This window comes from Corvus cornix, chromosome 3 (genome assembly GCF_000738735.6).
Source record: "Corvus cornix cornix isolate S_Up_H32 chromosome 3, ASM73873v5, whole genome shotgun sequence".
Lineage (NCBI taxonomy): Eukaryota > Metazoa > Chordata > Aves > Passeriformes > Corvidae > Corvus > Corvus cornix.
The window spans coordinates 993,116-1,019,856 of record NC_047056.1 but is presented as its reverse complement, the minus strand read 5'-3'; the positions used below and the strand labels follow the sequence as shown (position 1 = coordinate 1,019,856).

The 26,741-nt window shown below is 48.5% G+C and overlaps 1 protein-coding gene across 5 annotated transcripts in view; it reads left to right on the top strand.

The window, feature by feature from the left end:
• Window positions 1-590: 590 nt before the first annotated feature.
• RALGAPA2 (Ral GTPase activating protein catalytic subunit alpha 2) overlaps window positions 591-26,741 on the top strand; it is a 93,435-nt gene continuing 67,284 nt past the window's right edge. For 4 of the 5 annotated variants that reach the window (XM_039569648.1, XM_039569652.1, XM_039569649.1 and 1 more), the window contains exons 1-19: window positions 591-780; window positions 5,491-5,601; window positions 6,084-6,133; window positions 13,465-13,522; window positions 14,761-14,804; window positions 15,239-15,413; window positions 15,815-15,930; window positions 17,123-17,261; window positions 17,693-17,892; window positions 18,866-19,093; window positions 19,350-19,523; window positions 20,384-20,521; window positions 21,118-21,266; window positions 21,438-21,549; window positions 22,237-22,474; window positions 22,989-23,153; window positions 24,332-24,472; window positions 25,762-25,899; window positions 26,433-26,515. In XM_039569648.1, the coding sequence (XP_039425582.1) occupies window positions 675-780; window positions 5,491-5,601; window positions 6,084-6,133; window positions 13,465-13,522; window positions 14,761-14,804; window positions 15,239-15,413; window positions 15,815-15,930; window positions 17,123-17,261; window positions 17,693-17,892; window positions 18,866-19,093; window positions 19,350-19,523; window positions 20,384-20,521; window positions 21,118-21,266; window positions 21,438-21,549; window positions 22,237-22,474; window positions 22,989-23,153; window positions 24,332-24,472; window positions 25,762-25,899; window positions 26,433-26,515 (2,565 nt within the window). In that variant the 5' untranslated portion in view covers window positions 591-674. The remainder of the gene's footprint in view (window positions 781-5,490; window positions 5,602-6,083; window positions 6,134-13,464; window positions 13,523-14,760; window positions 14,805-15,238; window positions 15,414-15,814; window positions 15,931-17,122; window positions 17,262-17,692; window positions 17,893-18,865; window positions 19,094-19,349; window positions 19,524-20,383; window positions 20,522-21,117; window positions 21,267-21,437; window positions 21,550-22,236; window positions 22,475-22,988; window positions 23,154-24,331; window positions 24,473-25,761; window positions 25,900-26,432; window positions 26,516-26,741) is intronic. The other variant, XM_039569650.1, reaches the window with a different exon arrangement.

Below are 26,741 nucleotides of genomic sequence, written 5' to 3'. Positions count from 1 at the left end.
ACTGAATATCGGGGAGAATTTTTTCCCTGGGTGGGCGGGCAGGCCCTGGCACAGGCTGCTCAGGGAAGCTGCGGCTGCCTCTGGATCCCTGGCAGTGTCCGAGGCCAGGCTGGGCACTGGGGCTCGGAGCAGCCTGGGACAGCGGAAGGTGCCCCTGCCCAGGGCAGGGGGTGGCACTGGGTGCGATTTAAGGTCCGTCCAACCCAAATCTGCGGTTCTGCGATTCCGTGATAAAGCAAGAGCCTACCTAGGAGCCAGCTCCCCACGGCGCCTCCATCCCAGCTGCCCTGCCCCGGGCATTCCCGCGGCTCTCCCGGGATTCTCCGGTTCGCCTCTCGGGGGTCCCTGGAGCCGCACGGGGCCGGGCTGTCCCCTGCGCCCCCGGGCACTGCGGGGTCCCGCCGTCCCTGCGCGGTGCCCGGGGAGACCGGCCCGGGGCTGGCACTGGCGGGGCCGGGGGTTCCCGGGGGTTCCCGGGGGTCCCGGGGCGCGGCTCCCGGCAGCCGCGGTGACGTCAGCGCCACGCCGCCATGACGTCAGAGCGCGGGGCGGGCGGTGCCGCAGCTCCCGGCGCGCCCCGCGCAGCGGCGGCGCAGAGCGGGGGCGGGAGCGGCGCGCGGGGAGCGCTCCCGGCGCGGCTCCATCCCCGCATCCCTGCCCGCCGCTCCGCCGGGATGTTCTCCAGGAAGAGCCACGCCGATGTCAGGAAATCCACGCAGAAGGCGCTGGACCCCAAGCGGGACGTGCTGACCCGCCTGAAGCACCTCCGCGCGCTGCTGGGTGAGCGGGGGAGGGGGCGCGGGGGGACGCGGCCCCGGGGCCCTGAGCCCCCTCGTGGGGTGCCCGGGCGGAGCCGCGGGCGCTGCTCGCCCTCCGCTGCGGTGTCCGGGCGCGACACCAGTGAACCCGAGCCGTAACAGCTCTCCGTGCTGGGTGGGGACAGAGAGCCTCTCCTGCCCGGGGAGCCCCGGGCTCCCGAGCAGCTCGGCGGGCTCCCCGGGCTCTCTCCCTTGCAGAGGCAGCGGTGCGTGTCCTTCCCGAGGGCTGCGGGAGAAAGTTTGGGGTGCGCGGTGCCCTGGGAAAGTCGCGTTTGCCGGTGTCCCGGTGCTCGGGTACGGCACGGTGGGCTGGGGGCGGGACCGTGGGGAAACTCACATCCCCGGTCAGTGTCGGAGATGCGCTCGCAGGAGCCCTGCTCTTGTCGGCAACATCGACTCGGGGCTCTTTGTTGGCGGTTTAAACTCTAAGAGAAGTCACGGTATGGTGTTTTGTGGTGACTCCGTGTTTGGGGCGAGGTTGGACGCGTCTCGGGGCGCCTTGCAGGTGAAGCCTTTCACCCTCATCGTGGTGGAGTTTCAGCTGCGGTCCCTCTGGGGGTGGAAAGCCGCTGATGTGTTTCAGCTGCGAGCTGTGGTTCGGGAGGGTCTGGGTGGCCTCGTGTTCGCTGTTGAAATGCAGCAGCAGCAGGCTCTGCTGAGGGGAGAGGCTGTGGCCGGTCAGTCCGCTTGGCTCCCGGGTGACGCCGGTTTGTTCCAGGTGCGAGGGATCATCGCTGGCGTGCCGCAGTTGTTCCTTGCGATCTGCTGCGCTTCGGGAGCTGATGGGGGGCAGCTGGTCAGGGGGCAAAGTGCCGGGCGGATCCGGCCTGGTGTCACGCTGTTGCGTTTGGTGACTCTTTAATTAAAGGTGCTTGCGGGCGCTGGTTTACGGTGAAGGGTGTTGCGGAGCCCCGGGGCTGCCTGGGGCTGTGCTGTGCTGTGTTGTGCTGTGTCCAGCTGCCTGGCTGGTCAGTGCGGGCACTGTCCGAGCAGCTCTGGGTACGGTCCCCGGGTATCTGCTCTTTGCAGTGCCTGTGTCAACATTTGAGGTAGCATGGGAGTGGCTTTTGGAAGATGCCGTCTTGATAAATACCCTTGCCAGAGTGTCTTCCGTGGTTCTGTTCAGCATGGAAAATGAAGCAACACATGGGAAGAACCTTTCTGGTATTTAAGAAAAACAAAGCTTTTTTATAAAAGCTCAAAAGGAGTTGGGTTTTTTTTTTTTTTTCCCTTGTCCCCTCTCACCTTGCCCTGGCCAGGGGTAGGAATGTGTGTGTGTGTGTGTTACTCCTGCTGCTTCACTCGGGCCACAGTGCCCGGTGTTCCCCAAAGAGCTGCTCCTGCTCTTGTGTTTCCTTAGGGGCTGCCAGCTTCTCTTCCTTTGTTGGTTTTAAATCACAGGACTTTAATTGTAAACAAAATGTCAGTTACTCTTCTGTGATCCCGCTGGTGCAGGAGGATACAGATCAGAGGGAAGATGATCGTAGGGGAGGGATGAGCAAAAGGAATGTGTAGTTCCGTAAATAAGGGCTCGTGTGAGCTGTGGATTGCGTCAGGTCCCTTACTGGCATGGGTGTAAGTTTGTCCAGTGCCCGAACTGAAATAAAAGATTCCACCTAAGCTGGTGCTGCTTATAATGTCTCTCAGGCCTCGAGCGGCCTTTGGGATCTGAGCTCCTGCTCTGTGGGGTGCTCTGGCCACGTGGCAGGCCAAAACACTACCCAGAAGAACAACAGGACTCAAAAGTGGATGTTCATTTGTGTTTGAGAAATGACCAGAACGTTTCCCTTATTTTTTTGTTGCTGTGGAGATGTACTTGGGGCCAGAAGTTCTGTAAAGTTAGTAAAGGTCTAAATACAGTTTGTGGAAGTGCCAGTAGTGTGGCCTTTGTTTCGTTTTTTTTTTAAAGATAGACTTAAAAACTAATGGCCTGATAAAGAGTGGTGGGGATGTACAGATTTGGCTCTTCCCCATGGACTGGCCATAAATGAAAGCTCTGCTCTTTCCCAGGGTGGTTTCTGTGGGACTTTTGTAGTGTAAGAATGGATCGCTGCGCCTTAAGAATTTTTTCTGTGGCTATTCTTGGGTAAAAAATTTCTTTTTTTAATGGAAGCATCTCTTTCAACAGTGTTTTCTCCTCGGGCCCAGTTGGAATACTCAGGTGTCAGGAGTACTGCTGCCAACAGATGTGGGATGCTGCTTTGTCCTGGGCTTTCAGTCTTTTCTCCATTGAGCAGTGGGCAAATACATGGAAGACACACCGAGTTATGTTAAAATACGAAATTTGTGAGGTTACCAAGTGCAGTCCTTGATCTTTGTCTTTAAAAAATACCTATCAGGAAAGCCCATGCTTTTCCTGGAACTGCCTCCATCAGAAATGGGATAACAAAGGAGAGTAGTGGGGTTTCAGTCCTGGCACTGCTTGGCCTCGCAGTTGTGCACAGCTGCAGGAGTAATATTGGCTTGGTGGAAACTTTCATTTAGAGACACTCAAAAGGGGATGTGTGCAGACTTCCTGCTGAATTCAGAGCTGGTGTTGTTCCGTAGTGCTCGTGTGAAATTGGAGGTGTTAACGTTATTTTGGAAGCTGTTCCGGTTGGAGGGGTGCTTTGGTGATGGTCTGCTTCGTGCTGACATACTTCTCCTGGAGATAAGTAAGAATTGCATGTTATTTTTGGGGTGAGGCTGGTCGTAAAAGTTTTATCGTTAACCAGGGTGTGGCTGCGAAATTCTCTTGATCTCCTTTAATTTTTCAAGTACTTGAGGATTAAGGGAGCTTTGAAGAAGTAGCATAAAATCAAGTGACTTTGGAAGTTCACGGCATTAAGGGATGATTTCTAACAGGTGACTGTGACAACATTTGTGACTTAACAGGAAAATGAAGGGCAAGGCCGTGTGCTAAGGACAGGCTTCTTGTCCCCTCTGGATTTTGTGTTTTAAGATGAGGAAGAGCCATGAGAGTTCGGCAGCAGCCTCAGGTCCTCACTGAGCGGTACCCGAGTAGTTTGTTGCTCCAGATTTTAAATTTAATAGTAAGGCAAGTCAGCGTGACTGACAGTTTTCCAGCGAGCCAACACGTCCTGCTTGTACAGAAGGAACCGGAGGTGACCCTCGGAACGCCCGGCTCTTCCCCGAGCGTTGCCGCAGCAGCAGCAGCTGCTGTCAGGTGTTGGCCAGAACCGCGGGCTCGTCCCGTTCGGGTTTGGGATGGCTGCTGGCGCTTGCCTGCGGCGGGAGGGCCGGGTGCCTGTGCGCAGCTCTGGTAACCTGAGAGCTGTTTGTGAGTAAACATAAACACGACCCCGAATTCCCGCAGTTCAGCCCCAAGCTTGCTGCCCCGCTTCCTTGGGTGCTTATAAATACCCCTTCAGGCCGGTGCATTTCCCCGAAGTCAGGGGTTTTTATCTTGTTGTCTCCAGGGATAAATAGAGCAGGAAACTTTCCCTGATGTTTCCCATTTGAGAGGCAGGAATGAGCCGTCCCCTGCGACAAGTGAAACACATCAGTAAGAAAGGGCTGTGGCTGTAGGGATGCAGCTCACACCAGACTCACCCGTGAGTCACCGCTGAGATGCCACTTTTAGAAAAAAGGAGAATTTGCTTTCTTGGTGAGGCAGTTCCTTTCTCCTCCCTTCGCAGTTCAGAGGGAAAGTTTCCTTTTTGTTTAGATTTTAATGACCTCATTCCCTCATATGAAACCCCTGTAAATGAAAGCCTTGTTTTCCCCCGGAGTTGTGTTTAACAGGACGCATTCATGGAGAGGAATAATTGCACTTAGCTTGCAAATTCAAGACCGGTAGTTTGTAGGAAACAAATACCACGTTAAAGAGTTTCCCTGCACTAATTGTTTCCATAGTGCAAGCAGCCAAGCAAAGCCTTACTGCTGGAAAGGTATTAATTTAAATAAAAATCAAGCTGTCTAGGGCTAAAGTTATTCTGTCTTCTGTAGTCGTGGGATGTTATTGAGCCTTCTTGCTGGAATCAGCTTTATTTTGGGTAATGAACAGGTTTCTTGCAAGGGGAGGCTTCAATGAGCAGACACGATGTTAATTTCTGCCCTCCACCCTCTTCCGGGTGAAATCACCTGACTTCCCTTGACCAAATCAGTTGCAGTAAAGACCAAAGGGAGGAAATTCACGTGTGTTTGGCCAGTGTCAGGCTTAGAAAACACTGGACCTTTTTCTTGGTGGAAGAGGAACTTATTTCAAATTTCGGACCCAGGTTAGCACTTAGGAAAGTGGCACGTGCTTGTGTTGCTGTTATTCTAAGAAATGAATTGGGAATATGCTGTTTTCTGGTTTGATCTGCTTGCCAGATGAATGTAAGAACTGAATTTGCATCCCAAAAGTCTTTGCTGGTGTTTTTCTCCAGCAGTAACCTGCTTGTTTTGTAAGACTCACCCCATTAAAAAAATTTTTTCTTTTTCTTTTTCTTTTTTTTTTTTTAAACTGGAAAGCAAACGAACCAAAGCCCCACCACAGACTCTCATAAATTCAGTGAAACTCCTCTTCACTTGTGAGGATGGACCCACAATTTAGTACAGAATACTCTGTGGAGTCACTAAAATAGTTTTGTATTGCATTTATTTCGTTCTCTCGTGCTAAATTTGCAGAATGCCTGAAATTCTTGTCCTTCTGCTCTTGTGTAATTGCTCTGTTTGTTCCTCTTTTCAGATATCGTGGATGGAAGTGACCTGAAGCAATTTTTTGACAACAATTATTCTCAAATTTATTTTATATTCTACGAAAACTTCATCACACTGGAAAACAGTTTGAAACAAAAAGGTAAGTGTTAGAGTTCTTCCAGCAGCCGTTGGTCAGCGCTCCGTGACTGCGCTCCAGAGCACTCTGTTAGAGCCTGTCCAGCGATTGCCTAGCCCCCAGTTACCTGTATCTACACGAACAGCTCCATGCAGTGCTGCGTTGGCATTCATTGTTTTCATTTTGCGGCAGCGGGAGAGACAAACTGGGAAATGGCTCTCTGAAACGAGAGCAGCAGTTGGTCAGATTCCTGAGTTCCTTCCAGCATTTCCACACGCGTCCTCTCACCTCGTGCTGGGCTCCCGCAGCTCCCTCTGCTCGCCTGCGGCACGGCTGGAGCAGAGGGAGGCACCGCAGCCGGGCGCAGCTCGCTCTTGGGATGTTAAAGAAAGATGGGAAGCAAACCGAGCGTAGCATCTTTGACTTCAGCTGAGCAGCAGCAGCGCCTTCTTCTGCTGTCTTTTGTTGTATGTTTCTGGCAAGCAATGTTGTTTTGTGTCTTGCAGGGAATAAATCACAGAGGGAGGAGCTGGACTCCATCCTCTTTCTTTTCGAGGTAAGTTTTCCATACCATGCAAATGAGTTTGTGTTTTAAATCTCATTGTCGTTCTGTGCCTACTTGGAGCTTTGCAGCGAGGGGTGAAACCGGGTGCCAGTCACGGTGGTGCGAGGTGAAAGGGGCTTGAAGCTTCAATTTTATCATGCGGGGAGAGTGTTGGTCTAATGAATATGCTGAGTTAAGAGATGTTGTCAAAATGCCTTGGAAATCCAGCAGGAACACCTCTGTCCCGAGGACCTGGGGGGTCGATCCTCTGACAACAAGCCGGGGGTTTCTGTAGACCTTGGGAACATGTGATCAGGAGTTGCACTGACTCTGTTGGGCTAAAGCTCCCAAAAGGTCTGCTCTCTGTTGTTTCTTTCCTGTTTTAATCAAACAAGGGTTTGCTCCTGTGCTTTCTGGGGGGCCAGCTCAGGACAGCAGCACCGTTCCCCTGCTCTGTGTCGGTGTGAAGTTGGGCGCTGTGTTTGTCCTGAACGGGCCGCAGCAGGAGGCTGGGCTCTGCTCCCCTCACCTGGAGGCATCTGTTAGGATTGCGGTGTTTGGTCTTGCAGCACAAGGGAAACGAGAGCATAGGAGTTGTCAGCTACTGCACATCAGTTTGACCTGACTGTGTGAAATGCTAATTCGCTAATTTTGGGGGATTTTTTAATGCGGTGTAACATCTTTTGCTTCCAGAAGCTTATCCTTTCCTCCTCCCCAGCCATCAGAGCATTGGGAGTGGCTGGGGAGGAAATGTTACCTAGGTAACTTTTGCATAATCAAATTAGGATTGCTTTAATTTAAACGAGAGTGTAGTCCAGGATAGATCATTTTCCAAGGTACCTCTTTGATTGGAGTCATTACATAAATGTATTTGGATGTGAGAAAATATCACAGGACTGGATGAAGGCCTGACACATAAAAATGTTCTTACAATGCACACTGAAATTCTTAGCATAGGCTCTGCCTGTCTCTAGTCAGAATGCACTGGCACCTTTATTTACAATTTTTTGGCAATTACAAGGTATGTAGTTGGCCAGATTTATCTCTTAAGGTTGAACAAGCGCTTATCATCTATTGATTTATTTCCATTTCTCTCTTATTTCTTTCTGTGTTGTTCTAACTGCTATCTTTTTACTTGAGTATTGCATCATAGAAATGTAATCTTCTTTATGTTTGGGGGTTTTTTTGGTAGGAGGAAACCCCTCAGACTTTCAGTGGGACTCTAGAAATCAAAGTTAAAACAAAGGTTAATTGTTCTCCACTCCTCCACTCCCTCTAAAAGACCCCCAAACCCTCTGAAGTATGTGGCTCCATGGTTTTGCATTAATGAGTAGTTTGTAGTTGGAATGGTATTTGTAATGATGAGAAGAATGATGCTGTTTAGCCTAATGTGCCTGTAGTGGGAGGAATGGCCATGAAAACGATGATGACGTGGAATCCTGGGGTTCTGTGATCTCAAATTCTCACTCTGATGTCTCCCTTTTCCTCCTCTCCCTCGTTCCCCTCTCTGTGAGACTGCGTTTTCACGCTGAAATCTGAGCCGTGCTTTCTGCTCCTTGTGACATTAGTACGGGTCTGCTGTAGGGTTGTGCCCGAGGCAGTGTCAAAGAACACGAGCTCATAAATCTGCCAGGACTGTCTGAGGCAGGAGAAACTCTTCCTTCTCCTCCTCGGTCCCTGGCCCAGCAGAGAACGTGTCACCGTGTAAGTGAGCAGGGCTGTGCAAGTTAATGGCAGCTCATCAATACACTGGGGCCCTGAATAAGGGATGGAATTCCTGTGCCCGTGCCGTTGAATGGGAAATAGCTAATGCTCGCTCACCTGGGTGGAGGGAATAACTGCGCGCTCCTGGGCTTTAGGAGCGGGTGCCTAGTGACCACCCCTTAATACTCCTTAAAAACATTGGGAGAACCTGCTGTGTGAAGGAGAAAAAAATCCATGGTGGTGTCTGAACCAGGGGGTGCTTGGGGTCCCGGTGGAGGGGAGCTGTGCGACAGCCTGGTCACCCTCAGCTCCGGGGGAGAGGACGTCCTTGAAGCGTTTGTGCGGAATTCGGAGCGGTTCCCCTCGTGGTGGGCATCTGCTGGAGTGATTGTGCATCTATAGTCTGTGGATAGCTGACCCCGGGTGAGTTATGCACGGGAGGAGAACAGCCCAAGAGCCTCAGCACAGGACAGGGAGGCAGAAATGCTGAGGGATGCAGCATTCGTACTCTAAGCCATAGGCAACAAAACTAATTGATTGTTAAGCTTTCCGTATTTAATCTGATGTCAGCGTGAGCCAGGGGGCTGCTGCATTTTCTTCTAATTAGCTAAATAGGTAGTTACGTAGGATTAACAAATCCTGAGTCCCGGTGCTGAGGGTTAACAGCTTAAAAACCAATAAAAATATTTACGAGGGAATTGCCTTTGCCTTTCCTGGAGGTTCGGTGGGATTGTGCCGCTGTTGTGGAGTGACACCTAGCGTGTGTATTGGGCAACGAAGGCTCTTCCCACAAATCCTCTGGAAACTGGCTTTGCTTGGTTGTAATTTGTGGAAGTTTTAGTTTCACACGCCATCTACACAGCTTGGCCACTCAGCAACAACATCGAGTAGCATGTTACTCAAAGAAGAAATGTTAACCAGGAAGGAGGAATGTGAAGGGTTAACAGTTACAGTTAATACTGCAGAATGCTTGGATCTGACTCTGTAAGGTGCTTTGGCCTTGTCTTTTCCCAAATAGGCATTTGTGAAGTGGTACTGCAGCTGTACTGTTATTTTTCCCCTGTTTCAGCTAAAAAGCCCAAAATTATATGGCACAAGTTTTTTTTTTTCCTGCTGGGGCTTGGCTCTCTCTATCTGCAGTGCATTTGCAGAACAGTTGCTGTTGTTCCTTGTGTCCCTGTTCCCTGGGATTCGAGGGCAGCTCTGAGCCCTGTGTGTCACAGACCTCCCAGAAGGTGCACCGTGTTTGCGTCCATTTTCTGGGTCCAGCAGCAGTGCTGTGCCATCATTTGGTTGTGAAAGTTCAGGGGGTTTTTGGGGTTTTTTTTAGTAATAAAGTAGTTTCTTCTTTCTTGCAGCATTAGGTACTGATTCCTCTGACACTGGGTTTTTAATCTCTAATGAAGTAAAAGCAGACTGATGGTTTTGGTGTAATGCATAGATTAGTTTCTTCTCATTCTCTATAGTTTTTCTCTGTCAGTTAAGAACAGGCACATCTGTCCTGCTGATGGTGTCATAAAATTCATTCCACTGATGTAACATGTTCACTGGATGAAGTGTTTTGCACTCAGAATTTTTCAGATGTAGAAAAGCTTCCCAAAGTCTGTGTTTTGTGTGGAGTTCGTGTTTCCTTGAGCCCGGTGCAGATGTGAGCAGGCTCAGTAGAGTAACAAAGGGGCTTTTTTGTTTATAGCAGTGAAGGTGCTTATAGCTCTACTTTTCTACACGTAGAAAATTACTTTTTGAACCATTTACAGTTTGTTCTCCTGTGGTTCTGATAATGTTGCTGCTATTCTTACAGCATTCTGTGGTAAATTCTAGCTCTGTGTTTCACATATCCGACTTCAGAGATCTTACCGTTTCTTGTTATGCCTGGGGCAGTGATAAGTGCCCTGTGTGCTTTGGGCAGACGTTTTCCCTCAACAAATAACTGTAAATAATTTATTAATGCAATAAATGGAGTATCCCTTCATTGAGATTGAACTGCTGCAGGCGCACTGACTCCGCTGGCCTCTTGGCTCATCCGAGTCTGCGAATAGGAGCTGGAAAATTTCTGGATTGCTGCAGGTTTTGGTAGTTGAACACTCTGAAACCGCCAGCAGCACTTGAGCACAGAGGCCTGGGAGAGCTCTTCTGCCTTGACTTGGCTTACGGTAGATCCACCTGCCACTGTCTCCTAGGAATTCCCAATCCATTCCCCTGGAAGGGGCGTGACTCCAGGCTTGCCATTGCCACTGCCCCCGGTTGTGCCTCCAGGAGTGGGTTGGCTCAGCAGGGGCACCTTTGGTGTGGCTGTCGTTAACCGGAGACTGGGCTGGCACAGAATGGCAGCGGAGCTGGAGAACATCCCGTGGGATCTCCTGTTGGTTTGGTCCCAACCTCCGCTTTCCCTGTGTCCTGCTGCAGGACAGCCAGCACGCAGCGATAGGCACAGAGCTGCCAGTCACAGCACGCTTCAAGGAGGGGGGCGAAAAGAAAAGGCTTTCTGAAAGAAATAGCAGTTTTGGTTAAGTCAGAGCGAGTCTGTCGAAATACAAACCTTGCTGGTTTTTGTTTTACTTCGATGAAAGACACAGATACAGCTTTCAGAAAGCAGCATCCTGTGTAAACTAAGATTTAAACTTAACATTATTCCTAGTCATGCAGGAAGTCCAAACAAAAAAGAACTATGGATAATCAGTTAAAAGAACTGACAGATACCCTGATGTGTTGATCAGTAGTAATACCTAATTTCTATTTCAAGTGTGCTGTAATGGATTACCATATAGATGCAGCAAAGCACTGAGCATTAAATAGATCTATGTGTTTTCTCAAAAAGCAATATTATTTCGCACTGTGGGGTTTCTTAAAATATTTCTTATTAGTGTAGTGTGAAACTAGGAACAAGATGTCAATAGCCAGCTCGGATTCACAGCGGTGTGGCTGCCAGCCTGGGCTGGAGGGGAAGAGACTGTCATTTGTTTTGTAGCAATAGCGATGCACGTTCTTCAGTGCATCGGGGGTGGGCATGCTGTACGGAACGTCGCCGGAAATGTGAAGTTGGGAGGGGAACAACTGGAGCTTGTTCGTGACTTGTGCGGCCTCGTGTCACACAGAAAAATCCCCCTTGGGAGTCGTGCCAGTGGGGCTGGGGGCTAACTTGTAACCTTGAGAAATTTATATTTAGCGGTGTAGGCTTTGGACACGGGTGACTTGTCTTTGCGTTGCGGGAGCAGGCGTGGGCTCTGCGTTTACATTGCCCACGGAGGCTCTGCTGCTGCAGTGCTGTGCTGTCTGCAGCACGGGAGGGGGACACGGGCTGCTTTTTTAGAAGGCCTGGTTGCTGTGGGGTAGGGACCGTGCAGGGGATTGGTCAGGTCTTCTCGTTTTTTCAGCATACACGTTATTTCTTGTTCTCCTGGCTTTGAGATGCTGTAAAGGAGAGCACAGGAGAAATGACTGAAGTGTCTGCATTTTTGCTGTGTGAAAAGATTTGGGGATGTGGGAGCTTTCCTCAGACAGGAACTTTGGTCCTCTTACTGATGGCTCAGCCCCTTGAATTGTTTTGATTCAGTCACCTGGCAAGGTGTTGGGTTCTGTTTTGTAAAGAGAAAAGAACAGTAGGCATGTTGTTTTCTACCCCAGCCCCCCAGTTCTGTGCGGTTTAGGGTTTAGGCTTGCCTTTCCTGCTTGTTGTTGACCTCTCCAGCAGCATTTGTTTTCCTGGTGTTCCCTGGATACAGCCTAAAGTTCACTAACGCTCGGTTGTTACCAAATTCTTCTTTAAGGGGGTCTTTATTTTGGGGCTTTGCACCTTCTACCAGTCCACGTGGCTCCCACCTTGTCACAGCTCACTTTCTGGAAGGGAACTTCGTCTTCAAATTTAGGTGGAGCTGTGCAACAGACTAAAACAATGGGAGCAAAATACACGGGTTTTGTCTGTTTTTCCACGATAAATGTGCCAGCGTGTGGAGTTTCATCCCTGCAGGGTGTTGTGTGACACCTGAATCCAGCCCGGTTTTTGTTGCTGGTTTGCCATAGGGTTTTGTTTCCTGGAGCTTGTCCTCGCACACCTCGGGCACAGGGCTTGTGGTGAGCCTGGGCACAGACCCAGCTCCCACGCGGAGTTCCTGGGTTAGGTTAGAAGCGCTCCTGGGTTAGCTTAGAGCTCCTTGGTGCCCTGTGCCAAGTTAAGTAATGATTAATGTCAGAAATAGTCTGGAGGAGTGGTGGGCTGCCAGTGTTCTAATGTTCAGATGGATAATGGTAGCTCTTTGTCCATGGACCCTGCAATCTGATTGGCAGAAACCTGGTGCTTAACTAACAGGTAGAGCCCTGCTGTGGGTCATGGCCTCACTTCTAGCCAGTCAGATCCCTCATCCCAAGCATTCTTCCTGCCCACGGACCGGGAGCTCGACCTCTGGACCCTCTGTTCCTGGGGTCCTGCTGTCGCAGTGAGCTGGGGGAGTGACGCTGAAAAAAATAGGAGGAACATGGAAAAGGGGCATGCCTGCTTTACGTTTTTATTCTGGTTAGCCTTTTAGAAATGCTAAATACTGTGTGGGAGCACTTGCTATGGTGAAGGTGTGCAGGAGGACCAGCCTGTCTGTGACCTGAGGTCCAGCTCCCTCTGTCCGTGAACTTGTCATGACTTCCATCTTCTGCCATGGAGAAAGGAATGTTCCATTTCCAAAAAGACTATTTTGAGTGTTGTATATAATCTCTGAAGCCCTTTATTGTCGGAAACAAGAGGTCTGTCCTGCTCCACGTCCCGAGCACATGCTCTGGCAGCAGTGCTGGCTCGTGTCGCCTGGCTCCCAGGGGTGGCCCACAGTGCCAGTTACTTTCTGGGCTGTGATGCTGTTTGTTTTGTGTGCAGAACACCCCCAAACTGTTGCTTAAGTGACTTATCATCCATTTGCATCCTGCATGTGGTGTTGCTGAGAACTTAACGGCGCTTTGCTGCCCAGGAATTCGTGCCAGTGATTTTGTTTGATAGTTGCAAGGAGGAGCTCTGACCATCAGTCATTTATGACACTGTTTAATTTCACTTGATTTCCAAAAGTAAATGTTTAAAACTGGTTTCCTGTTTAAATATGTCTTCCTAATTCCTTATTTCAATGCCTGCAAAGCCCGGGGATTATTGGCTGAGTGCTTTATGAACTGCCCGTGCTGGGGATTCAATTAGTCTGGCTGCGCGTAATTTGGCGCGGGCGCAGCGAGCCGCTGCAAGCACAGGTAGAGGAGCTCTGAGGAGCAGGAGCTGCCCCGCTGTTCCCTGTGCCTCAGCCGGGGAGTGGAGCCTGGCAGCCGGGGGAAACACTGACCTGAGCCGCAGCAGGAGTCGTGGCGGGCGCTGCAGAGAGTGCCAGCCCCAGGCGGCTGCTCGGACGCGTGTGAGCCCTTCCGCAGCAGGCCGGGGGAAAGGAAAGGGCTTCAGATCTGCCTCGTGGTGCGCGTTCAGGAGCGCTCCGAGCGTCCTTCTCCGCAGCCAGAGGAAAGTAGTGGACACGAGTCCTTGCCAGGATAGGTATTTGCTTTTCTGTTTTGTCCCCTGTGCACGTGTTCCCCTTTCATTTGTGTCCTGTGTATTCGTTTCTCTGCATCCTCCGATGAGCCGGTTTCATGACGGAAAATTTGACTGGTTTTGTTTCCTGCAGAAAATATTGCAGCTACTACCCGAGAGGATTTTTTATCGATGGCATTTTCGCAGCATAGGTAAGAAGAAACGGTTTAATACAAAAAAATACAAACTTTCTAGTAGCTTTTTTGGGATTGGTTGTTCTCTTAATGGGCGATCTGCCTTTGAGAGTGGAATTATGAATGTGTGGTATTTGTGCCAGCGTGGCCCCAGCTGTCTTTCCCAGATTCTCGTGAAATGGAGGATTTTCCCAGCGTCCCGTTAGAATATGGCCTTGGCCATGACAGACACAAGGTAGCCATGGGTGGCCTCCTCAGACCAAGACTGACTGTTCTTTCCCCAAGCTCCGATGGTATTGGAGCTTCTGGAAGGAGGGAAGGAATAGGAGAGGAGTCTGGCAGAGAGCCGTCTTGGATGGCCAGAGCACCTTGAAATCCAATGGAGTGGTTTAGCTCCATAATTTCCTCAGAATCAGATGCCTTGGATTCATCACTGCTTTTAAAATTCTGCTTCCAAATGCCACCAATGTGGTACCAATGGGTTTTTATGTTGCTTATTAAAATTTTGGGGGGGGTTCTCTTCCTTTCAAGTAGGACTTTTTTGTTGTGGTTGGGGTTGGTTTGCAGCACCGTCTGACTGGCTGCCATGTTTGTCATCAGAACAAGGAATTGCTGTTGCAGAAGAACAATGAGCGGAAGCTAAAGGTCAAGGGAAGGGCTGTTGTCACATTTCCACTCAGCACTGACATAAGTAAGAGGAGGCATCTGCCTGGCCACTTCACAGCAGTTCAGCTGAACTAGTCCAGGCCAAATTGGTTCCAGTCAGTTGCTTTGTAGCTGACATATTCTTTATGCTGCTATTGAGTGGTCATTGTGGTGGGATAATTTTTTATCTGTGTCCAAAAAAGGACGTACAGAATTCGGCAGAGCATTTATTTACAGCTCTGCCTTGCGATTTCCTTTTGCTTAATGTTCATAGGTGTTCATACGTGTTTCCTGTATGTGTTAGTAATTCCCATTCAATCCTGTGAAATGGTGAGATCTTGAGGAGGAATGTACATCATTCGCAGATCTTGCTACTAACGAAAATAATTTGAGGCGTGGTCCTCTGACGAAACCCACAGTACCCCACTGGAAAGATGCATCATGGCTAATCTTGGGCAGTGGTGATCGTAACTAGATTCAGTTGGGGCTTTCCCCCCATAGCTGTGTTAAACCCCAGAGTAAATGGCATTAAAGTAGCCTTTCATGGAATGTTTTTGAAAACATTGTTGTGGGAAGTGTCTGAGAGTGTCTACTTAATTTTCCTGATCCAGGGTCGATTCTGAAGAAGCTTCTGCACACTGGAAATTCTCTCAAGGTATTGCATCGGTGTTTTCATATTCCGTTTCACTTTATGAAGTATATTACTTTGCACCTTTCCAGTGTCTGTGTTTTTCAGATTGTTAGACTTTGTAATTTTTTCTTACTCACCTTCCAACCAGAAGTTTTATTAATGCCATCCTCGATTATTTGGGTATTTGTTTTCAGTCATTTTTCTGCTCTAGTGACCTTTGTAAAGTTACCTGACGAAGGTATAAGTAGATAATGCTTAATATCTAGTTTTTTCAGCTCTCTCTGGCATTAAAGCTAGGATTATATTAATAATGTGAGTACCCTTGGTATGATGGCAAGACTTTGCAGCACCTAGCTGGGATGAAAGCACTCGCCCTGCCTGCTGTGAACTATTTGTCCGCATTACGGCACTTACAGAGCTGTTTTGCTGCCTTTTCCCCCAAATCCACGCCCTTGCAGCTCAGATGCGAAGGCATCCGCCTGTTCCTGCTGTGGCTCCAAGCCCTGCAGACCAACTGCGCCGAGGAGCAGATCCTGATGTTCGCCTGCCTGGTGCCCGGCTTTCCCCCGCTGCCGTCGTCGCGCGGGCCCTGCACCCTGGAGAGCCTGGTCAGCCCTCCGGCCGCGCCCGACGGTGAGCGGCTCCCGGGGCTCTCCGGGGGGGAGGTGGCTGTCCTGGCGTCCCGAGCCGTCCGCGGCGTGTCCGGCTCCGGAGCCGCTCGATGCTGTCCCTCTGAGCGGCCGGGGTTTGCTGTTTGGCGCTCGGGTGGTTTTGATTCGGATGCAGCAGTATAGGAGCATTTTGCTGCCAGCTAAGCAGGGGTGGAGGTTTCCACCTCGTTGGTTCCCCTGCCGGTGCCAGCCCTTCCAAGCCCCCAGGGATCTGGTGCAGTCCTCCATGGGATGTGCTAGGACTTTGGGCATCCGAGCAGCTTGGTAGTGCACTAATGGGTGTTTCCAAATCAGTCCTTTATATAAAATATCTTCTTATCTCACTGCTTTCATGTGTGCTATGATTAAAATATTTGGTTTTAGCCAAGATTTTTCCAGAAGAAATAACGCCGCTTTTGCCAGCTGTCTCTGGAGAGAAAATTGCTGAAGACCAAACCTGCTATTTTCTTCAGCTCCTGTTAAAATACATGGTAATTCAGGTGAGGAGGACGTGTGTTTGTAACCGCTCGTATTTGGGGCAGGAAATTAAGCCTACACTTAGTCTGTGTGGAGCTGGGCTTACCCTTCCCCAGCACTTCTTTTACTCTTGTTTTTAAATGGAAAATCATCCCAAAGGTTATTTCCTCATGCCATTTTTGGTGAAAATAAGAAGTTTGTCCCACTTTTGTGATAAGAATTAATGAACGTTATCCAAACTTGCAGAGTGACTGAATATTTTATGTACTCGTGATTGCATTTAGAAAATTGGTGTGGGGTGAAGCTTCAATTTGTTCTCTTTGGGCACACACCTAGATGAAAAGAAATGTAAAGGACCACTGGAGGAGGAGATAGAGAGATGGCTTCTGAGATGCTTTTAAAAGGATGCAAGTAACATGTACATAAAATTTAATTAGAAGTAGATCAGATGAATCTGTGCAGGAAATAAATTAAGATAATGTATATATTTAAAAAGTACAAATTAAGCAACATTTGAAATAAAGTGGAAGCTGTGCAGACAATGAACATTAAAGAGCTTGGTATTAAAAAAAGATAAATCATAATTAAATGCTTTGAGATACACTTTTCAGTATGAAAAGGCAAGACCAAAATAGTGTTTGGAAGGGGTTTTGTCATCTTGAATAAACGCTTTATTTTTAAAAGTGGCTGTATGAAATTATCAGCTTCCTCCACAGCACCCTTTGTTTTACATATCAGAGTCTCCCAACGCTTCAGTTAAAAATAGGATTTCACTCTTCTTTTTATACTCTTTTTACGTGTTCGGGATCTAAACAGACCTGCTTGCACTGTAAATCCCATTGCACAGTGGTTCCAGTGTTTGTTTGTTTGTGTTTAGTGTGATGAGGAAGATATTTATAATAAAAGTATAGCTCAGAGTAACTTTGTCAAAACGTAGGAAGCCAATTTACCGAAAGCAGAGTATGACAGTTCCTGTCCTTCCCCGATTGGAAGAGCGCAAACCCGCCGGTTTCCACTGAGCTCGCTGTCTTTGGGGCGCTGCTTTATTCCTTACGTTCTTACTGCGGTTTGCAAAGGTGGTTTTTGTTGCTGTGCTGGTTTTCCACCTCTTGCTGAAGTGAGGTTTCTCGGTTTTTGTGTTCAGGGTGAAACAATTGTCAGTGTAACACGTTAACTTGAAGCTTTTTGTTTGTTTCTCTTAAACTCCTGACAAAGGCTGCAAGCTTGGAGTGGAAGAACAAGGAGAACCAAGACACTGGGTTTAAGTTCCTCTTTACCTTGTTCAGAAAATACTATCTTCCTCACTTGTTCCCATCTTTTACAAAGCTAACCAACCTCTACAAACCTGTGCTTGGTAAGTGGTGGGTCTTGCCTTTGAAGTAGAAAAAGCCAGAGCCCGCTCTTGGCAGCATCTCTGTTGCCTGCTGGTGTGCTGCTGCAGGTCTGTGGGATGGGGGATTTTTTCCTCCCCAGTTCCATGTAAAATTACCTTACGCTGTAGCAGGAGTGGTTCTCTGCTTCAGCTTTTGCCCTTCCTTTTGCAGCCCTTCTCTTTTGCTTTCCTTTGTTTTGAGCGATACAAGTGATAGCCTCAGGGAAGGTCTGTGCTGTTATGCTCTCCTGAAGAGAGATAAAGTTAGGATAGAATACAAGCGTTAATACAGTAAAAGCAGTCAGTCACTGCATCTGTTACTTCTTGGGTGATGTGCTTGGTGCATTTAGCCCGAGTTGGGAAGCAGTTGCTAAGATTCCACTTTGTTTCTCCCTTCCTTTTTGTCCCACCAGACATCCCCGATATCAGGCCGAGGCCGGTGTACGTCACTGCAACACGGAACAACGAAAGTGTCTACTGCACAAAAATCCCCTACATGGCAGCTCGAGTTGTTTTTATCAAGTGGCTCGTTACCTTCTTCCTCGAGAAGAAGTATTTAACTGCTGTTCAGAATACAAAAAACGGAGAAGAAGTGCTGCCTAAAATTATTCAGGTGGGCTTTAAAGTTTACCTCTCTCCTTGCATACGTGCTGACCTTGCAAGTGATCTCACTGTGCTGACAGCTGAAGCATAAGGAAATGCTACCCCATAGTGAATAAATTACATAGCTGCTTTATTTGCTTTTCTTTTTCATTGAAGGAGGAGGAAATATCCAAGGAAAACATTTCAGTAATTCACTAGAAGTTTTTTTTCTGCCCCCCCCATATAACTTGTTGCATTACCGGCTTCAGCAGTATTATATTTAGACTCTTGGGATTTACTCTGTGAGCTGTCATACTGGGTGGTTCCATGGACCATTTCCCAGCAACATCAAAGGCTGCTTTGTTTTCCTCTCGGTTGCAGCAGCTGTTTACAATGAGATATTAGAGGAATATTTTGTTTATAAGCTCCTGGTTGAGACTTCTCTAGAATTAGGTGCCTCACAATGAATTTTATAAATTGATGCTTTTGAGACACTCTCCAGCTTCCCGTTAAGAATTTAGAGTCAATGTCAGCTTACATTCTGTCTTGAACCATAGGTGAGTGTCAGCTGTGGGCTCAGCTCAGCAGAGAAGCAGCACAGTTTGAGAGCTTGCAGAATACACGCAGTGCCAGAGCAAAACCTGGCAAAAAGTTGTCGGGCACAATAATGTTCTACGATCCATCTTTTCCCCAAAAAATTTGTCTCCACTGTGTCTGTGCCTTCCTCCACACTCTTAGTGTGGAGTGAACAATCCTGGCAGTTGTGTGCTGTAAGGAAGCGTAAAGGCAGATTCCTTCTTGGGTCGAGCAGTAGGCTGCAATTTGCCGTGCCTGGCTGCTGGGGCCGCACTGCTGTGCCAGGCGGGGTACCCCGCGCGGCGTGTCAGAGCCCCCGAGGCGTGGTGGGCGCTGCTGCAGCGGGTCTGGGTGCTGCATTACGGGGTCTGGGTGCTGCGTTACGGGGTCTGGGTGCTGCGTTACGGGGTCTGTGCTGTGCCGTGCAGACGGTCGGCGTGAGCCAGGAGAAGAGCACCGAGCTGGAGGGCGGCGCGGCGCCCGCGGGCGAGCAGGACCGGAGCCACTCCAACAGCAGCACCCTGTCCGACAGGCGCCTCAGCAACTCCAGCCTCTGCAGCATCGAGGAGCAGCACCGCAGCGTCTTCGAGATGGTGCAGAGGATCCTCCTCTCTACGCGGGGATACGTCAACTTCGTCAACGAGGTGTTCCGGCAGGTCCGTGCCCGGGGCTGCTTGCCGCCAGGGTTTTTATTTCCGACGGGGATGGGTGGTTGTGAGAGACACCGTGGGGGTCTGGTAACCGGGCCAGCTTTTAGCTTGGGCTCCTTCCTGGCTCTAGTTTAGCGATCAGATAATGGAATTGTTGTGGAACTGAAGCTTGCTGCTTCAGGTGGCGGTGTGGGTGGTGGGTGTGTGTGTATGCACCGCGTGTCCTAGGTAGAGTGAAATCTCTGAAAACTTTCCATTTTAGGCTTTTTTGTTGCCGCCTTCTGATATATCCGCAACACGGAAGGTGGTTAAAGTGTATCAGAAGTGGATACTGCAGGAGAAACCCGTGTTCATGGAGGAGCCAGACAAAAAGGAGGACAGCCAGGACGCTGTTGCTCCCTTGGAAGACTCCTCAGTGCAAACAGACGGTAAACATGTATGGTATCCCTGTTCCTTACTTTGCTCTGTCCACTGCAATATGGGGCTTTCCACCTCACTGTGTAGAGGAGTAACAATTAAAAAGTGTGTGGGCAATAAAGGTTAAGAAATGCTTTTATTTAAGGGCTCACAACTGAAATAGTTATTGAGCATCCGGCAGGACTTAAACGGGGAAGGTTTGCAGCTGGTTTGGGAAACATCAGTTGTGGTTATTCTCTGCCTGCAAAATACGACAGCAGGAGCTTCAGGGAAGAAACTCTGACAGGTTCTGTGGTGCTGAAATTGACTGTCTGCCGGCCTAAGGCACGGAGAACTGTTTCATTTTGGTGGTGCTTAAAAATTTGACAGTATGTATTAATTCGTGCATACTGGATGAAACATTTGGAACTGGACACTTTCCTTACTCTAGGAAATGAAAGTGTAGATACACCGCACATCATCTTTTAATACCCTGTTTTGAACCATCAGCAAGGGTTCTTTGACACTCTTGATGCTGTTTAAAGGGAAGTTTTCTAGTACTGAGGAAGATGTTTGATTTGTAAAACAGTGAGAATTACAAGGTTTTTTACTTTATTTCCTAGAGAATTTATAGTTTTGCCAGACTTAAATTCAAGCGTTACTACAAGCAGTTACTACAAAAAGTGGTGTAAGACATTTTAAGTCACGTACTTCCTAAAACTTCAGTGGGCCTTTAAATTCCACGTTTGGAAATTAAGAAGCAATAGACAGGAATTCCCTTCGGGAGTGAACGTATGCGGCGATAATTCCCTCATTTTTGCTGCTGGCCTCAGGGATGGTTTTGTCTCAGTCTGGGTGCGTTCCTTTCTGCCCTGTCACTAACCGGGCTGTGTTTGGCAGCTTTCCTCGGAGGCCTCCGGGCACAAGCGCTCCTCCAGCTGGGGCAGGACCTACTCCTTCACCAGCGCCGTCAGCAGGGGCTGCGTGCTGGAAGACGAGGACAGGGATGTGAAAGCTGGTGCCCAGGCTGCGCTGCAGGTGTGCTGGGGGGGAGCGAGGGGGACACGCTGTGACCTACCTGGTCACGGAACTTATGCTGCAAATTCTGTTACAATCTCCCAGGTGGAGGAAAAGAACTACCAGGGCTTGATTGGTTTTGTAAGGCGCAACTTGGACTTCGTGTATCACTCTAAAACATGCATGTCAAACCACGTGACCGCATCTTAAAGCCAGATATCCATATTTTAACGTGGGAAGGTTAATTTCTTTTCCTACTGCAGGTACTAGGAATTAATCAGAAACCATGCATTTAGTTTTGCCAAGCTTCATTTATTGAAAATACTGGTGGCTGTTTAAGTATATGATGGCAGGAAATGAGTGGCTGTAGGAATGTCCTCTTTCCTGCCCAAGCAGAAGAGACACCCACAGACCCCGTACTGAGCCTTGGTGGGTCTGCGATGCCACCTGGCTGCTTGCTGGAATAACACGGGAAAATAAAGTGATGGGTAAAACCAGACACTTGCCCTAAGGACAGGGAAAGGTTTAACTACAGGAGCATGAGGGTTTTGTTGTGAGTCTCGGCCTGTTTTCGTTTCTAACACTGTGCAAATGGACTGTCAATGCCTCTGTCGAAGGTATTCCTGACAAACTCGGCGAATGTTTTCCTGCTGGAGCCGTGCACTGAGGTCCCTGTGCTGCTGAAGGAGCAAGTGGATGCTTGCAAAGCTGTTCTCAGCATCTTCAGGCGCATGATAATGGAGCTGTCAATGAACAGAAGGACGTGGTAAGATTAGTAGGGCATCATTTAAGAGAAACAGTTTTTGCAGTCCGCAGCCACCTAAGGTGTTTTGCACGTGATCTGTAAAGTCTGAAGTCTGGCCTCGTTCTCAATAAATAAGGCTTGCTAGAGGACAATGAGCGGTGCACTAACAGAACACGTTTTGTTTTGGATCAGGGAACAGATGCTGCAGGTACTCCTCAGAATAACAGAAGCTGTGATGCAGAAGCCAAAAGAGAACCAGCCAAAGGACACATTTGCTCAGAGCATGGCGGGGCTGCTGTTCCGAGTGAGTGAGTGGGGCTGCTTGGTCTGTTCTGGCACAAGTGCCCGCAGTTTCAGTCGAGTACTGTGAAACCTGCTTGTGTTACTGTGGAGGAGGGGTTTTTCCTGTTTTGCTAGTAATTGTTTTGTAAACTGTTCCTAGCGGAGGGGGAGCTGGGTTTGCCCCGCTCTTCAGGGCTCCGTTACAAAGCCTGGTAGCACAGGCAGGCATGGCCTCTGTGGGATATTTTCAGTGAGTGTCTCTAGAGTGTAAGATTCAAGTAACTGTTTTCCTAAAAGTCCAGGTGGCAAATCAGAACTGAGTCATGCTGAGGGAGAGAGACATTTATGCTTCCTGCTGTACTTCCAGCCTGGACAGCGTAACTGGGCATGTAGCACCGCCCCAGAGCTCGGTCCCTGCTGCTGTTCTGTGGGTGTGGGACAGCTCTTCATTCATTGCGCTGTTGCTGTACAGCCTGTTAACATTTAGACAGCCTGAAATATTTCTAGATTTCCTTCAGTAACTTTGGCCACTTCTATTCCTGGGAGTGTTTTTTGAAGGATAATAGCGCTGCACATCAGCTGTGCCTCACCAAGAGCCCGTGCTGATGTGCGAGTCGGAGCCGGCTCCGTCGGTGTGTGGGCTGGGCTTGGCATGCTGAACTCATCTTGTCAGACCTGCCCGAGCTGCCACTGGTGTCTCTTCCCTCAGACCCTCATTGTGGCTTGGATCAGAGCAAACCTGAGCGTGTACATCTCTCGGGAGCTGTGGGATGAGCTGCTCAGTGTCCTGTCCGCCCTGACGGACTGGGAGGAGCTCATCAACGAGTGGGCCAACATCATGGACTCCCTGACAGCAGTCCTGGCCAGGACCGTGTACGGCGTGGAGATGACAAACCTGCCCCTGGACAAGCTCAGTGAGCAGAAGGAAAAAAAGCAGAGAGGCAAAGGTTAGTCTTTGTGCTTCAGTGCTTTTTGTATTGAGGCAGTTAAATATCCAAGCTTAAGCTTAAAAATTAATGTAACATTAAACACTGCTTAATCTGCTCTTAGAACCTGTTTAATCAAATGTGAAGCACTTTGGGTTTGTGTATTGTCGTCCTTCACTGGGGAGGAGAGGTGGGTTGGGGTCAGGCTGTTTGGCAGGCTGGGGTCAGCACCTACAGTCAGTGCTTTCTGGGAAGCAGAAGTGAGACGTGGTTCCTGTGCTGTAGGCTGACACAGGCAACTCTGAAAATTCCTTTGCGTGTGTTTTTGGTAAGGTTTCTAATTTACAGTATTTTAGCTGCTCTTACATTGAAATCGATGTGTGTGGTGAAGCACCAGTTGGTTTTCATTAATAGTAGAGGTTAATCTGTGTGGTTTAAAGTATTAATATTTGTCATGTCCGAGTCCATTCGTACTTCAGCAAAAATACGTGCCAAAGCGTCCAGTGCCGGAAAATTTTGTGTTCTTCATCTCCAGGTGGTGTTCTGGAGCCTCAGAAGACAGCTGTAGTAGGAAGATCTTTTTCATTAAGCTGGAAAAGTCATCCTGAAGTTGTGGAGCCGATGAGATTCAGAAGTGCCACAACCTCTGGGGCCCCAGGAGTGGAGAAAGCAAGAAATATCGTCCGTCAGAGAGCCACAGGTTAGACCACAGCTAAGTGCTCTGGTACCCAAACACGCAGTCACACGCGGGCTTTAAATCTGCCTTTGAGGGATGGCTGCTGCCAAAAGCAACTTAATTATTAACTGCCCCATCAGAGAGGTTGCATGTCCGTGTTTGGAATGTCTTGGCCGGTGTGAATCACAGAGTCAAGGTCCTTTGGGAAAGTCTGTACGTAAGCTTTTAGCTACAGGACACCGAATTGCGAGTTAAACCTGTGCACATTAGGGGCTTTTCTAGAGAAGTACGTTGCTATTTTTATTGGTTCCTAAGAAAGCATCTGCTGCTGGCAGGCACATAACAGATACTGATACAACTATTTCCTGGGAGCACAGGATAAACCAGGCGTTTAGTAAATAATTTTATCCTTTTATAGTCACTTTGTTTGCTCTCTTTTTCTTGGCATGATGAAATTTTTCTCTCACGTTTGCTTCTGGAGAGAGGAACGCAGGAGAAGGGAGGCTGGGGTGAGGAATGCTGAGGGGCAATGACAGAGAGCCCAGACATGGAACAGATCCTGGTTTGTTCAAGCATTTCAGCAGTCTGAACCTGGCCTCTCTCTGTGCCATGGCAGCGTGTTTCCACGTGCCAATTCACTGGGGCAGACTCCCCTGGAAATCCCCTCCTTTGAGCAGGAGCCGCTGGGCTGCACAGCTCCCTGCCTGGCTCCTCACCAGGAGAGCTGGAAGGAGGGAGGACACTCGGTGTGGTTTGTGGCTGCAGGCTCCGTAGCCGAGCCCCCAGCCTGCGTCACAGAGCACTTTGGCAGTGGAGTCAGTTCAATCCGAGCTTCGTTTCTGAATCCAGCAAGTCCCTGTTTGTGCTCCGGTGGAGGGTTCTCTCAACTGCTGCAAAACATTTTCCTCCTTGACACCCTGCCAGAGCAGTAGGGAGAACCTGGAAGTGTTGATCCAGGGCTTTTCTTGTTTCTGTGTGTTCAGATTAAAGGCACTTCCACGCTTGCTGTGGATCAGAAATCCCTGATTATCTCCCTTTCAGTGTGAACACCATATTAACTTGTGTCTTGGGGAGAAACTCCTGGGCTTACTGTTGTAAAGCTTTATCCCAGAACATTGGGTTTTGTTGTGTTGTGACTCTCAGAGCTGCAGTATTTCATTATGTTGCCTGACGTAATCATTGCTCTATTTTTTTCCTGTAAGCTAAGCGAAGCCAGTCTATCAGCAACTGTGTCCATCTGTATGAGGCTTTGCCAGCTACTAAAAGTGTACCTCTTCTGCTTCACACTGTGAGCTCTCTCTTCCCTGGTATCTCTTACACCTCTTGCTCTCACAGACTGTCAGGTACTGTACTTTAAAGTCCTCTTTTATATCCATGTCCTTTATATTTTTGAACTGCTCTCTGTCCATTCCCTTTCTGTCTGGTTGGTTCTTCTCGGAACCTTTGCGGTGCTGCAAGCAAAGCAACTTTTGTTCGTGTTGGTGTTGAAGGTTGCCATCAATTACAGTTAGATCTGTATTGCCTAGTAACTAAAGTAAAAATTCCTGAGTTTCGCTTCTGGGAGCGATCTGTGGCTCCCGAGTCCTACCCAGAGTTGTCACCTGCAGCAGCAAGAGAAGGAGAGTTTTGCGTGTGGCGCTTTATGGCCCTTGAGGAGCTCCTGCTCTGTGAAACACCTTGGGCGCGTTTTCATCTCAAGTTGTCTTAGGGGGAACGCTGAACTTGTTCCAGGTGGTGAATTGCATTGAATGTTCTGTTTTATTGCTTTCTGTGAGACACTGGAAGTCAGCTGAAGTCAGTCAATACCAGAAACGTTGGTTTTTTGCACGCATGCCTCCCGAGATGACTTTCTGAAATACCTGCGGTGTTTATCGAGCAGCAAAGCAACATTAAAACTTGCACTCTGCTGGATGGAAACACTGGGGTGTTACTAGTTTTTTGTGGGTTTTTTCCAAAATGCTAAGAGAAATGCATTTCTACGAGCGCTGTGTTGCTCCCTAATCTCAAGAGTTCCTGTTGCTCCTTCCCTAGCATGTCGGTTTACTTTCTCTTTGAAATTTTCATGCCTCTCTCCCCTCCTTTTGTTTCTCATTTGCAGTTACAGCCAAACCAAAAGCTGTCTGGTTGGGTTTGTCCTCACAAGCTGAAGCCAAGTTACATGTAGTTCCGAGCTTTCTTTTTTCCTCTGAGTTTGTGTCTTTCTTTACTCCTCTCTTCCCCTCTTTCTGGCGGCGCTCAGGGAGCGCAGCCACCTTCTCCCCACACTGCATTTAAGGGAGTTTTGCTGCCTCTGCTCTGTTCATTCTGTTTCCAGAACGAACAGGAACTGGCTGGGGTCTCCAGCACTGAAAACCCACTTTGTTCACTGGCCCTTCTCCCTCCTTCCTGTCAACCCCCAAAGCCGCTTCTGTCCTTTTCTAGACCTTTTACACTGCTCCTGTGTCTCTCTCTAAACTTTACAGTTTTTCTGAGGGTATTTTTGTAGAACTTAAATTAGAACTTGAAAGTTTTACCTTGGGAATTTTAAATATTGGCAAGGGTCACTTTTCCATAGAGCTGTCTTAGGCAAGGAGTTCACACGTGTGTATATATGAGCTCCTGCAAATATTTTATGTTGTCATTAAATCAACAGAAGTCGAAGAATCTCAACAGCTGGAAAGTTCAGAAGGAACAGAAACTGCAGGCTCGTTTGCAGACCAAGAGCAGCAGCTAACTCGGAGTAGCAGCGCTTCAGATATTGCAGATCAGATTCCATCTGATTTTTTTCAAGGTAATTTTAATAAAATACGGCAATACTGTGTTTCTGAAGCAAAAGTGTTGGGACTCATTCAGCCTCACAAATGCTGCTCTTACTTACTTTGGTTTCTAGCTCACCTCTGAGATGTTTTTTGTCTCGCTTTCTTAGCCACTACATAGTCGGTAAGTTGCTGGACCCTTGCGAGTTGTTGTTTTTAAGAAATGTAGAGACCACGAGTGCAAGATGTGACCTTTTGTAAAGCAGGGAGGCCAAAAATGGAACCTGGAATGTGTATGCATTTTGTATGGAACTCCTTGACTTTTTTCCCCCCTGACTTGCATTTAAGTTTTGTGCATTCCAGCTGCGGTTGGAGTTGGGTTCCTTTCCTGTAAGTACGTTACGCTTCTGAAGGGTTTTTCAAAACGTCTTGTGTCCCATTTGAGTGTTGTATTGCCCTTAACTATAAACATGAGATGCGTAAACATCACTGAAATTTACATGAGACGTGCTGTGTGTTTGGGTCCCACAAGTGTTTATACTTCTTGTTTCCTTTCTGAAACTTCTAGGTAAAAAGGCTGGAAATTCGGCTTCAGACTCCAGATCAGTTCAGGAAAATAAGGGATACACAAAGGAGCATGAAGCCGAGCAAGTAAGACAAACCTGAAAGTCATTACTGATAAGATTCTAGCAGTGTTTTCTTTCTGGTCAGGTGCCTTTTAGCATTTAGAAACTCCGGGAAGTGAACGTGTGAAAAGTGATTAATCCCATTTCTAGCATGGAATCTGGAACTGAGCTGGAGCTGGTTGTTATCGTCCTGCTGGGTGTGATCAGTCTGTGTGTCTCCTGATCTCGTCAGCTGCCTCTGCAGGTGTATC